The 13,362-nt window shown below is 39.6% G+C and overlaps 2 protein-coding genes across 8 annotated transcripts; one reads left to right on the top strand and one right to left on the bottom strand.

The window, feature by feature from the left end:
• Window positions 1–108: 108 nt before the first annotated feature.
• Window positions 109–6,968, bottom strand: LOC105564575 (dynamin-binding protein-like). Its single transcript, XM_012017031.1, has 9 exons — window positions 6,801–6,968; window positions 6,528–6,705; window positions 6,255–6,373; window positions 4,702–6,162; window positions 3,369–3,518; window positions 2,401–3,021; window positions 2,133–2,315; window positions 1,446–2,051; window positions 109–1,366 (listed from the first exon to the last, which is right to left on the bottom strand). Exons 1-9 carry the CDS (start codon window positions 6,888–6,890, stop codon window positions 1,172–1,174), a joined length of 3,603 nt encoding a protein of 1,200 aa, XP_011872421.1. The 5' UTR covers window positions 6,891–6,968; the 3' UTR covers window positions 109–1,171.
• Window positions 6,969–8,737: 1,769 nt separating this feature from the next.
• On the top strand, window positions 8,738–12,868 carry LOC105564574 (putative GTP-binding protein 6). Of its 7 annotated transcripts, none has more exons than XM_012017024.1 (4): window positions 8,738–8,791; window positions 11,054–12,115; window positions 12,200–12,386; window positions 12,627–12,868. In XM_012017024.1, exons 1-4 carry the CDS (start codon window positions 8,753–8,755, stop codon window positions 12,851–12,853), a joined length of 1,515 nt encoding a protein of 504 aa, XP_011872414.1. In that variant the 5' UTR covers window positions 8,738–8,752; the 3' UTR covers window positions 12,854–12,868. The 7 variants fall into 7 exon arrangements, with proteins under 7 accessions (XP_011872414.1, XP_011872413.1, XP_011872420.1 ...); XM_012017023.1 differs by lacking the exon at window positions 8,738–8,791 and adding an exon at window positions 8,798–9,033; XM_012017030.1 differs by lacking the exon at window positions 8,738–8,791 and adding an exon at window positions 8,950–9,074.
• Window positions 12,869–13,362: the final 494 nt, after the last annotated feature.

Below are 13,362 nucleotides of genomic sequence, written 5' to 3'. Positions count from 1 at the left end.
TAAATTTCTACCTGAAATTAAAATAACAATCGGTCGTAATAAGATTAAGACTTAATTAGAGTTCTTTTCGTAATATTTTTATTAATATCTTATAATTATTCATATATGAAATAATTTACAATTTTCCAAAACATTTAACATTATATACAAATATACATTAAAAATTGATTGTAATTAGAAGATGATTAAGGGGGCCGATTGTTCCAATGTTGAGTAACTTTTTACTTTTTAAGTTTAACATTATTTATTTCTAATTATTCCCCTCACAAACAGATAATTTATATTAATAAAAGGGTAAAAAGTTACCTGATGGTTAGAGCAATCGGTCTTTAAACTAAATTATTTGGTACCCACATAATCGTTATACTGACTATAATATCGGGTAAAATTTTTATCGTACAAAAGTTTTGTAGTCTACAGAAGCAATAAGCGCCCTAATAAACAACTTTTAATCAATAGAACTCTTTCTTGTATTAGATTCAATATAGTATAATGATTATGAGGGTGTCTAATAATTTTGTCTAACAATAAGACTGTATGAATACATATTTGATAGGCTTATGGCATATTCTTACAAAAATCTCTTGGAACACAATTTTGTTAGATGAAAATACGTGCAATTGTCTATTCTACAATATCAATTATTAATATCAATGATTGATCTTGTACTATTAAAAATGACAAGTTAATCGTCGCAGAAAAAATATATTGTTTCTGATAAAGCGCTACACTTATGTATATATTACATTTATTATAATACATTTATACATGCATATAATAATGCAACAATAATTCAGTATGTAAAAATCTAAAAGAATGTACAAATCAAATATGTATAAACCTACGTACTAATAAGGAATTTAAAAACTTAAATTTTCGAGTATTTGTGTGATTTCTAACAATATTTTGAGATGATCATCTTTTCTAAATCTTTAAGTTTAGTCGGACAAAATAAAAAGATTCCATATAGTCTTCTTCCTTAATACTTAAGGTCCAAATAATACATATTTATGAGGTAATCATAGGAAAACTCAAGTATTGATAAATCACTGCTAATCAATAGTTTCTATCCAACGATTAATAATTCTGCAATCAAATTAATTATCACGATCTCAGCATGAAACTGCAATGCTATAAGTGTAAAACTTGTGCCGAATTTTAAGTCTCATCATTATGGCTTTGGTTTTATAGGCGCGCTTAAATAATCACGTGGTACGTAGCCCTGTTTACCGTCACGATTTTCTACCAGCCACCATTCGTTGTTTCCTTTCTCATCGTGAGGTCTAAGAAGTCTCAGGGTTTGGCCATTACTAATGGGCAAAGTACCCTGCATATTACCAGCAAACTCATACATCGCGTGGTAAAACTAAAATTTCAATCATATTAATAAATAGATAATAGAGCACAATCAAAATATTCAAATATCAGAATACTAGGATACTAACTTCATTGTGTACATTCTGATACACTCGAACTCTCGGCGTCTCGGGAACGTTGCTATAACTGTGATTTACTTTTGCTTCTTGTTCTAATGAAAGCAAATCTTGCAGATGCGACGAAGGTACCTTCTTGATCTCTTTTTCTGGAGAATCCAACGACATTAAATTTGGAGGGCTGGAACTCTTTCTGCCAGCAGCGGCGACGTCCGACGGGATTGGATCGTGATTTATAATTTGAGTCTGCCGTCGAACCGGCCTCAGTTTTTGGCAAGGCAAAAATCCTTGAGTGATTCCAGTGTCGACATACCATCTCGCCGTGTCTCCCATTGGATCTTGTTTTTTTATGACTCCGACCAACGTACCTCTTGCAGCATTCACATCTAGCGCAGATGTACTGACAACATCCTCAACCACCACATACAATTTATCCGCAGAATATTTCTCTCTGAGCGTGGATTTCTGCTCTTCGGACTGTTTACACAATTGAAATTGGCCATTGTCTATTCGGGTATTCGCGCCAGCAAACGCGAAACGCGTTAGTTGATTCCATATTAAATTATGATTTACGAAAAATGATTCCAGCACATCTTGTGACGACAGATGCGGTGATGTCTGTAAAAGAAAATTGCAGTTTATTCCTTCTCGAACTATACGTGAGACTGAAAGTTCTCTATTAAAATTTTATTGAAATACCTCGCAAAGAGTCAGGTATTGCTTGGTAATTTTGCCACTTAATAATTTTCGAGCGCCAGCAAAAGCATTTATGCAATTAACTAAAATGTTTGCCGTCGCATCCAGCAATATAGGTAATTCCTCCAGTAATTGTTGATTCAGAGCTTCATAATTGCTCTTAGCAGTGAATAATTCTTCTTGTACCTAAGACAATGTAGAATGAATCAGGAAAAATTATAAAAGATTATAATAGGCTTACCATAAAAACATAAAGTAATGTAACAATTACAATTTTTGATTCTTTGCTTTTCTCACTCTTTGAAATAGCGGCGTCGTAATCCAGCAACTTATCATGTCTCTTCGCTACCAACACCGCCGGTCCTTCTAACAGTGTCGCCAGGAAATGCAACGGTGCGCTGACTCTCTTTTCGATATACGATTTAAAGTCCCGTATGTATTGTGACCCAATTATAGATCTTATGCCCTGCAGTTTTTTTACTTCGACAGTCGAATTTCCTTGATAATAATGAACCAGCATTTCGGCTATCGCTTCACCGGACATAGCTTCATCACTCAGATATGTTATACATTGCTCAATATCTTTCGCCAATTGCCATGTACATTTCTCTATAGACCGAAATTGCTTCTCGAGCTCCTCGAACTCGGTATCGCTCGCGACGTTCGTCAATCCCAGACTTGCCGACAATCTCGTGCTTAATCTTGTTGACATTTTCGCCACAGAGTGCATACTTAATTTTGACATTTTGCTAAATAAAGTATTATCATTGTCCAAATACTTTGATACAATATCTCGTCTCCGTTTGTACTCGTTGATGTAACTGGCCACATTAGTCATAGCCTCCCACGCCTCCAGTATGGCTGCTTTGTCTGGATGATTGTCTTCTGTACACTACAAATTATTTTCCATGCAGGACGATATTATAATGCGATATAACTTGGAGTACACATATGCATATAAATATTTATCTAGAAAGTAATAATTCAATTTCGCAAATGTTCTAAAGTTGATTTACAGAATGCTTCGGTAAAAGTGAGCAAACTCTCGTGGATATGTAGAGCTGATAAAAATAATCCCATAAGTTAACTGAGAGATTGTCCTTTACCTTTACTGTAATTTGTATATCAATTCATTGACACTTCTTCCAAATATATATTGCAAACGTGGACTTTTACTGCCTCCAAAATAAATTATTTGTACAATTCTTTACATTTGATGTAATTAATGCAATTGCTTACCTTTATTAGTTCATATAATATTAGTGGATACTTCAAAATTCTTTGCACCGGCTTGATCAGAATCGAGCTCATGTCAAAGCAAGCAACCTGACGACGTAATGTCTCAATTCCCTTATTAAATACTTTCATGATATCTTCATTATTTTCATACTAAAATACAAATGAATGAGATTCGATTATGTAACTAGAAAACAAATTAAGCTTATTACATCGCCATAAGTTTTGTTAATTAAGATTTTCGGTTACGTTGTAAATATATTGGATTGATGCATAAGTTCGTCCCGTTTTTAAACATTTGCGCACTTTATATACAAATTCGATCTGCTGTCAACTTCACACTTATATGACACATTAAACATTTGAAAGTAACAATTGAACGGAAACTTTACTGTCAAATTTGTTGTCGTCGATTGATGCTTGTAATAGCGTTTTCGATTTGCTGACTCGACCCGACTCCGAGTCAGAAAAGTTTGATCAAAAGTAAGATTTTTGCAGAAATTGTGGTTCAAATCTGACTTTTGATCAAACTTTTCGGCGTTGGGTCGAGTCAGAAAATCGAAAACGCTATAAGTCGTGTAAATTTATAAGGAATGATAAAAATAAGCATCACTTTCGGTATATTACGTGTACACGCTACACGCGTTTCGATTAGTTTTCCCGCGCTTAGTATGTATCGTGCGCTCCTGACCCGCGCCTAGCGCTCGTTTGTATCTTTTGTTTTCTACCCCCCCCCCCTCCCTCCCCGCTCTTTAGTACTAGCATGTCTCTTGTTGTCAGCGAAGCGTCGAGAGCGAAGCATCGAGAGCAAAGCGTCCAGAGCAAAGCGTCCAGAGTGAAACGTTTAGAGAGGCAATGATGGGTCGTCTTCATACAATTCACGCGTTCCTTTATCAACCTCATCCACGGTAAGAATTGGTGGCACAAGTACGACACAGGCCAGGAAAAGAAAATACGCGTCCGCTTACGCGACGGCACAAGCCACGAGACACACGCCTCGACATTGTGCCTTTTTATTTGTGAAAAGGCAAGACTACTGTTCAGACAAAAAAATGTGTTCTGTCTACGGAGAAGATGCTATTGACGATTCCACCGTTCGTAAATGGTTCCGACGATTCCGTAATGGAAATTTTAATCTCACGGATGAGAAACGTTTTGGACGACCTTCCAAACTTGGCAGTCACGGAATCTTGGCCTTGATTGAAACTGGTCATCATAAAACAACTCGGGAGATTGCCGTTATCACTGATCAAATGTATATCGACAAAATATAAATAGGATGTGACATTTTTGGTTTAAAAACGGGACGAACTTATGCATCAACCCAATAAAATACCTTTTTTAACAAAGCTAACGCAGCCTCGTGATTTCCGCAATATTTAACATAAACGTTTCTCAGTTTCTCGGCCATTTTCACGAAACAAGGTCCAATTGTTTGCAAGCTTTCGTCGCAGCCTTTCATAGCTCTCAAAATCATGTCCAACAACTCCTCGGCAACGTGGATAACTTCCAAAATATTTCCGAATAACGTGGCGACGTCAATCCCCTTCGACTCGAGGAAACTCGGATTGTGCAAATTAAATGTTTCGTATGTTAACTTCAGATCACGAACATATTCTTTTTCTGTCATAACTAATTCCGTTATTACATTTTGTCGTTGATCCGCATGCTTTTGCTTCATATCTACAGTACTGTCGCCCGCACATTCGTTTTCGCGCGTTTCTCTCGTCGGAGCAGACACTTCGCCGTTTGCAACAGTTTCTTTCTGTAACGGCACTCTGCCTGGAGCGGGAGCTGGTGGTGCTGGCCTGTGCGGCTGCGACAATCTCTTCGGATTCTGTTCCTCATTTGCAACAGTGTTCGCTTCTTTGTGCCTAATCATTACAAAGTCTTCAAAGTCTTCTAAATTCGATTCCTGCAGACTGTCAAACGAATGTTCGGACACCGAACTCAAATACTCCCGTGGGCACAAGCCAACTAGGCCGCTCTTGTTTTTCACTTTCACCCAATCCTCATTGGCCATTTCCAGCACGGTGACACTCTCGCCCTCGTGGACGTTCAAATCGCCAGCCATCTGTGCGTCAAAGGTATACAGCACTTTTACAGTAGCACCCGGTTCCAGAGCATCCTTCTTTGCAGAAATGATTTCGGATTGGACTTGTTGTTCCCTCGCTTCTGCGCAGTCGACTATAATATTGACGTAAGATGACGGAAAAATGCCCTTAGTGGTATCGATCGTACCCTCTATCCACTCGGAATCGATGTGTCTGGTAAGATGCACCACCTCGCCTGCTCCAAAGCTTAGCTCGTTTGGAAACTGTGCATTGAATGGGTATAACGTTATGGCGTATGGTTTGATATCGACGGAATTCGCATGATTATTGTATTGTATGCCTTCTGCATTATTGGTTACTGGCAACTCTGGAAACAAGTCAAAGTAGTTTGGAGCGGGCTCATCAGGTAAATTTGGATAAGAATTGGCGGAAGTTTCGTTAAAATCTTTGTAAATTGTGCCATTGTGAACTGTCGAGAGAGACGGAAAATCACTGCTCTTAGGTGCACACGTCACTTCCTTCTGATCAACTTGATCCCGATCTCCATCGATGTAAGATACAAATCCTTCGGGGAACATGCCCTCTCTGCCATTTTCCGTAACCCCACGACACCAGCCGTCGTCTAAAATCTCCGTGACAACGACTATCTCTCCCGCAGTTAGGTCCAATTCTTCGTCAAGTTGCGCCTTTAGTGTCGTTTTCACTTTGGCCCTTTTTCTGATTGACCTGGTCTTGGTCGGTTTCTGCAAGATTCGTATTTCTATTAATTAACAATTTTATTCGCATGATACATAAGTAAAATACATTGTGTGTATAATCTGTCTCAATGTTCTACCTTTATCAATGTTGTATCCAGTTCCCACGCATGTGTCATTGGGAAAATTCCAGTGTTCGAGCTTGTTCTGCCCATACACCATCCTGAACCTATGTCCCTCGTTCCAATTATGAGTTCCCCTAACAGCGAGAACATTTGCGCTTCGATTATTATCTATTTCTATGATATCGAAACTACAAAGTCATCGTTGCGCCCTCACATTTTTATTGAAACAATTAATCTTGTAGCCCTCAAGAAGTTTGTGCCAGCAATAATATAAATGTATAATCTTACCTTCCGCAAAAGACAGATCTCCAGCTTCTTGCCCCTGGAAGTTGGCTATGGAAACGAACAGTCTTTCCGTTTCACCCAAGTGCGGGATTTCCACTTTATGCAAATGACTTAGGGGAAACTTGCCGACCATGTCTCGAGACTGACCATAGCACCAGTGTTTGTCCACGATCTCGTGTACCTGAAACAGGAGTAACATACCAGTCCACTGGTCTCTTCAGCTGTTTACCTACACCTGACCGCTCGGTAGGTTAGGCGTCGAGCGTTCGCGTGTACCAGGAAGTAATGGCCCCTGGGGAGACTCAGCTCCCCGTCGACGGTGGTGAGGAAGTCGTGCAGCACCCTCGCCAGCGTTCCTGGCTCCATTTCCGCCGCGGCGCACTCGCATCCGTTGAACCCGCGATACTGCGGCCAGCGCGACTACGCGAGCGGAGGCGAGGCGCCTGACAGCCGATACTGGCTCCGATAAGTGGCAGTCACGTGGCACGCGCTCTCGTGTGCGTGGCTCGGTTTGTGCGGAGTTGTCGAATTAAATATGTAGCGTTACTGATTGTGAGAGAAAACTCGCCCACGTGTGTCGAGTAAATGAACGAAATATTATTAGAATCAGATAAGAAACAAATTAAATCGAGATAAAAAGTAATCTGCATCGGTGGAAATGATTATTGGCGTTTTTGTCGGCACTAAAGATTTTTGCTGATCACTCTCTGTGGGCACTTTTTAGCATTTAAACTACCCAGAAAAACATTTTATGCGCAAGCATCTAGCATGACGACGCACTGGGATAGGATGTTGCTTGCGTTGTTGAGTCATTTTTGTACATGAGTTGTTGGATATTTGCGCGCACAATCATACATTAATACATGAGCTAACCACTTGCATGTAAAAGCGCAGACTAAACATATCTTACCCTGGTAGCACAATATATTGGCGCAATATTGGGAAATAATGTAAATCTGGTATTCCCAATATTCAGGGTTGGGAAAGTTATTTTATAAAAGTATCTATCCAAGTAAACTGAAAAGTCAAGATGACGTCAATTTGATGTCGTATTAACCACATTTATGTCATATTTTGGTCAATATGACCTCGCATTGACGTTATCTTGGCTTTTTATTTTGCCTTGGGTAGTTACAGTTGTTTTGCTAAAAATGTAACTAGTTACAGTTACAAGTTATCAATTCTGAAAAGTAACGCGTTACAGTTACAGTTACTCAAAAAGTTACGAATCGTTACTTTGCAATTACTTTCCTGCAAAGAACAAAACTTAGGCAAATCTCATACAAGTTCGCGTGCATAAGACAAGAAAAATTTGCGTTTAAGAATTCTGGGTACGCTTATAAATAGAAAGGATGCAAAGTGTATTTTAATGCTCTAATAGTTACGTAAAATTTAATATTTTGCAAATCGATTAGACAGAATCAATTTTATAAATTTTAGGTAAATTTACGTTTAACTATTTTTTTTATCATTCCCGGTGGGCACTTTTTAGCATTTAAACTACGCCTACAAATAGAAAAGATACAAAGTGTATATTTAACGTTGTAATAGTAACGTAAAATTTAATATTTTGCAAATCGATTAGACAGAATCAATTTTATAAATTTCAGGTAAATTTACGTTTGCCGATTTTTTTATTATTCCCGGTGGGCACTTTTTAGCATTTAAACTACGTCTATAAATAGAAAAGACGCAAAGTGTACTTAGCGCTCTAATAGTTACGTAAAATATTTTGCAAATTGATTAGATAGAACCAATTTTATAAGTTTCAGATGAATTTACGTTTAACGATACAAACTTCAAAATGATTGCAATCTTAGAAGCGTATTACATAAGTTTACATAAGACTTGTTTTCTATTGCTGCACTGGTGAACTATGTACAATAAACTGGAGTAAGACAAGTATATTTTTTTCATTCTAGCTTGCTGCACTGGTGAACCAGTGCAGCAATAGAAAACAAGCCTATATTTCCTCAACGGTTTATATTAGCTGCATTCGGCAGTGCGAGTCTAAAGACTGATTTATGCAAGGCCGTAACTGTTGAATTATGTCGGAATCGGTAAAAATTAATCAATTACAGTTAACTATTCTCCTCACTTTTAACGGTGAATGGACAATTTTCACCGATTCCGGTATAATTTAACAGTTACGGCCTTGCATAAACCAGCCTTTGACGCCGGAGTGCTCTTCCTCCTTTCTCTCTCGTTCTCCTCTCTCGTTCACTCGAATGCGAAAGAGCATTCCGACGCCTCAGCTTCGCAACGCCGTACGTAGCTTTCATACGCGTCGCACGTCGTGCGTGTCGAGTGCAGTTCGTAGAATCAGCTGATCGCGAGAGTGCTGTTCGCGCTAATCGTTGTCTGATCGTTTCGCATAATTAGACGTCATTGTATATTCATTGTGCACATGTGTCAGCGTCGTACGCATCGAGTGGCTTTTACAAGCGAGATTATATTAACACAAAAGTCGTATCGAACGTCGATCGACGGTATCTTTGCCGGCGACGAGGTTAGGACGGCTAACTTAACCTCGCGCAAGCGAATCCACCTGCACATATAATATAATAAAGAGTAATGAAACGCTGAATGGTAGTGTGATTTCTTGATTGTTTCTCTTGTAACCCAGTAAATACCAACTAGCAATTACATAACATTATAATTTCCTACTCAACAATGTATGAACTACTGTTATGCCCCTGGTAACATTTCCATTGCAATTGTGCTGTAAAACTGTACGAAAAATCATGCATTAACTTTCGGGCAGATCATGCGTTTTCTATTTCCAACTTTGACTGTCTTTCTGTTGGCAGAAACTTGCACTCATCGTAGTGCAACAGAATTGTTGAAGATATGTGTATGCATTTATGTACAACAGTGTAAGAGGCAAAGTGCAATCTGCTGATAGCGCAGAAATAATCTAGGGACAAGAAAATATTAAAATAGAAACTTAGAGCGATATTAGAGGATTGGTATTGACGCGAGGACATGCGCGACTCACAGAGAACAAAAGTACGAGGTGATGACGGGTAAAAGGCATGGAAAAACAGGGAGTTCGTTATAAGCCAGTGTAATAGAAGGTTGAATTTCGAGACTGTTGTGTAAAAGTAGACGAGGGACTGTCTGGAAATTATATAAGTATCTGACGAGGGACTGTTAGAGAAATTGATTATTAATTAACAAGTTAGTTTGTGCGTTTGCTTGAGCTGATATTATTAGCGGACAGCGAACAATTTATCTCGATACCTTTGTATGTGTCAATCGGACCAAGTTCACTTTGAACCGTTACAGTGTTAACATTAAATTTTCATATGAATTTTCCCTGACAATTGAAGAGTTTGATTTATCTAAGTTTACGCCCTAGTTCTATTAAGATCTATAATCCTTACAGCAGAAAAGTGCAAGAAATGCGGAAAATGCTTGCGCAAATCGCAGTGCAATATAATCGCGCTAGATTTGTAGCAGCGCCTACTGCTAGTAATACATATAGCAGAATTCAACAAGAATTACGGCAGATGCTTGCGCGTTCTTTTCGCGTTTCTGCCAGTCGGATCTGTACTCAAAACTCTGCTGCAAATGTGCATGAAGAGTTTAACGCGATTTGCTGTTATTTTTCTGTCAGGCAGATACTTCAATATTGTTTTCACATTTCTGCTGCATGTCTACTTTTAGCAAATAGTATAAAATTTTACAGTAGCTTCTTACAGCAGGCTGCTGCAATAGTAAGTAAGTACTTGTCAATACCAGATATTATGCACTTCTGTCGCAATTTTAAGCTGTTTCTTGCGCACTTCTGCGGGTCGTATCTGAACTGTCAGATTGTGTTACCAATGGTACAACACGTGTTCGCAGTCAGCAAAATGTTAGCAGATTGGCAGCAGATTCATCAGAAGTGTCAAATTCATCTGTGTCCGCATTTGGCTTTTGGCAACAGAGTCTGTAAAACGTACGCTGTCAACAGATTGTCGGCAGAAACGGGTCTAGTTATGTAAGCAGGTTTTGTTGTATTTCTGCTGACACCCTGGCAACTTGTCGAATATATCAGTTCCTGTATGCAATCTGCGGTCTTTTTGCTTGCAACTTGTCGAATATATCAGTTCCTGTATGCAATCTGCGGTCTTTTTGCTTGCAAAATTTATAGTGGGCATTTGACAAAATCTGTTCTGGCAGATTTGGCTATCTGGGTATCAGTTCCTGTATGCAATCTGCAGTCTTCCTACCTTCAAATCTGGTAGTGGGCATTTGAAATCTGTTCTGACAGATTTGGCTATTTGGATTATTACATTTATATTGTTGAGTGAGAAATGATAATATTAATTGATACATAAATGTTAGTTGGAGTTTACTTATCATATGTTTTTGTATGAATCGTTAAAATTAAGAGAAACTCCTGATGGAAATATTTTACTGAAAGTTTTATATGAATCTCAGCTAAATATTTCCACCAGAGACATCAAAACGTATCAAGAAAATCAAATGATGTTATGTAACAAAACTACGATGTTATTAAACGTTTTCTCCAATTTATATAGCTGACGATCGTCACATCGAGTGTCGAAGCTGATGATATCTCTAGCAAAATGCATTGCGCACGCAAGATCCTTCATATCGCGCAGCGGAAGCTACGAATGTGCAATAAAGATGCAGTCTGCAAGTGCCCAGGAATACAGAATATTATTTGTCGTTTGAATCACGATTCTGAGGAATATGCGTCTTATTCTGCGGAAAGTGACAAGACATACGTCGAGCTCACCGGTCGTTACTTGGGCATTGCGACTGGCGGGCACAGGGCATTCATTTTGCAACCGTATATAAAATGGGGCAGAGACAAGAAAAGAAACACCTCGCCGGAACTGCAAATGGCTGAAGCTGTTGCGCTGATAAACACCTTGCCCAACTGGTGCGTAGTCGGGACGAAATACGCGCCGTTACTCACGTTACAGAAAAAGCACTTGCTGGGCAGCGGCGCGATGAACGACCTGAAGAAGGAATTAGGCAGATGCCAGAACCCCACTGCCGTATTCGTCAGCACTAATCTGCTGAAATTCATCCAAATCTCCGAACTGGAAAAGATCTTCGGTCTACCGGTGTACGATCGTTACTCCATAGTCATCCACATATTTCGCGAGCACGCGAAGACCGCGGAGGCAAGGTTGCAGGTAGCCCTGGCGGAGATACCGTACGTCCGAAAGAAAATGTTAGAGACCTGCCTTACTCGCAGCGGCGCGATAGTCGTGACGGATCAGACCAAACTGGTGCTCGACGGCAGGGAGAAGAAATTGAAGAACGAATTGAAGAAGCTGCAGCAGCATCGACAGACTCTCAGGAGCAAGCGTAAGAAGCACGGCTTTCCCTCGGTTGCTGTAGTCGGTTACACAAACGCAGGGAAGACCTCCTTGATAAAAGCGCTCACGGACGACAGCTCCCTGCAGCCTAGAGACAAATTGTTCGCAACCCTCGATACAACCGCGCACGAGGGCATGTTGCCCAACAGGTTGAAAATCTTGTACATGGATACTATTGGGTTCATTCAAGATGTACCGGAAGCTCTGCTCGAACCATTTATCGTGACTCTAGAAGACGCTATGATTGCTGTACGTTGGATTCACATCGTCCCCTTCCTCTTCTCTCGTCTTTGTCCTTCTTGATGAAATTTTTCTGAGAATTCTTTTTCCTAGGATGTCGTAATTCATATATATGATGTCAGTCATCCTGATATGAAGGCGCAATATCAGCACGTCCAGGAGACGATAAAACCAATGTTGGACGGACGTTCAGTAATCGACGTCGCCAATAAGTGCGATCTTATTCAGAGCGACTGCATACCCAAGGATGCGATTGCCGTCTCCTCTAAGGATCTCACAGGTGCGATCAGAATTCATTCTCACCATTAGATCAAACGAGTAGCCGCGTTCAGCGGAAAAAGTTGCTTTCCAACTGTTGTAAAAATCTTGACTCTGGTTGGCTTTTAATTATGGCAGAATCTAAGAGCATACTCCAATCGAATTTACGAATTTTACAACTGTTTCAATGTAACTCTTTCCGCCAAACGCAGCCAATATTACGAGTTATACTCGGAGTTTAAAACGGTTTAAACGTTTACAGGTATCGATTTGTTGCGCCTGAAAATACAGGAGGTCCTTTTAGCCGCCACTGGACTATTAAGCATACGCGCAAGGGTAAAAGCAGGGAGTGCTGCGGCCAGTTGGTTATACAAAATGACGACAGTGACAAACGCCGAAGCAGATCCGAACGATGCTCAGTATTTAATTTTGCAAGTCCTTGCCACCTCGACTGACGTTCAAAAGTTCAAAAATTTTCTAAAACAATAAAAAGAGTTTATACCATGCTTCACTTGTTTGCGATACTCCTTTCTTCTTACGTAATGGAGAGCTCGAGGCACTTTTTTGCGGGTGCCTGAGCAGAAAGATTTTAACTGTTTATGATTCGTAAGGCTAATATTACATTTGTCGTACGACACATTTTTCAAGCATATCAATTGGCTGCAGAATAGAAAAATTGTCGAGTCTCTAGAAATTTTCTATTCTGCAGCCAGTCAACATACTTGAGAAATTTGTGGTACGACAAAATTTTCAAGCGTGTTGATTAGCTGCTGAATAGAAAATTTTGAGATACTCTAGAATTTTACTATCTTGCAGCCAATCAACACACTTAAAAATTTGGTCGTACGACAAATGTAATATCAGCCTAGGACGTAAGTTAGTGTCGAGAGTAAACGCACAAAGAATTGTAGTATGTCGCCTCGCGATGCAATGGATACGAGGGATGCGACATACGTCTACGACAGCTCTTCGTGCGTTGACTTTCGACACCGACTTAA

This window comes from Vollenhovia emeryi, unplaced genomic scaffold, assembly GCF_000949405.1.
Source record: "Vollenhovia emeryi isolate VEMERY1.0 unplaced genomic scaffold, V.emery_V1.0 DF939162.1, whole genome shotgun sequence".
In the NCBI taxonomy this organism is placed as follows: Eukaryota; Metazoa; Arthropoda; class Insecta; order Hymenoptera; family Formicidae; genus Vollenhovia; species Vollenhovia emeryi.
Note: the sequence above shows the minus strand (reverse complement) of the source record. Positions and strands in the feature narration are given on the sequence as shown.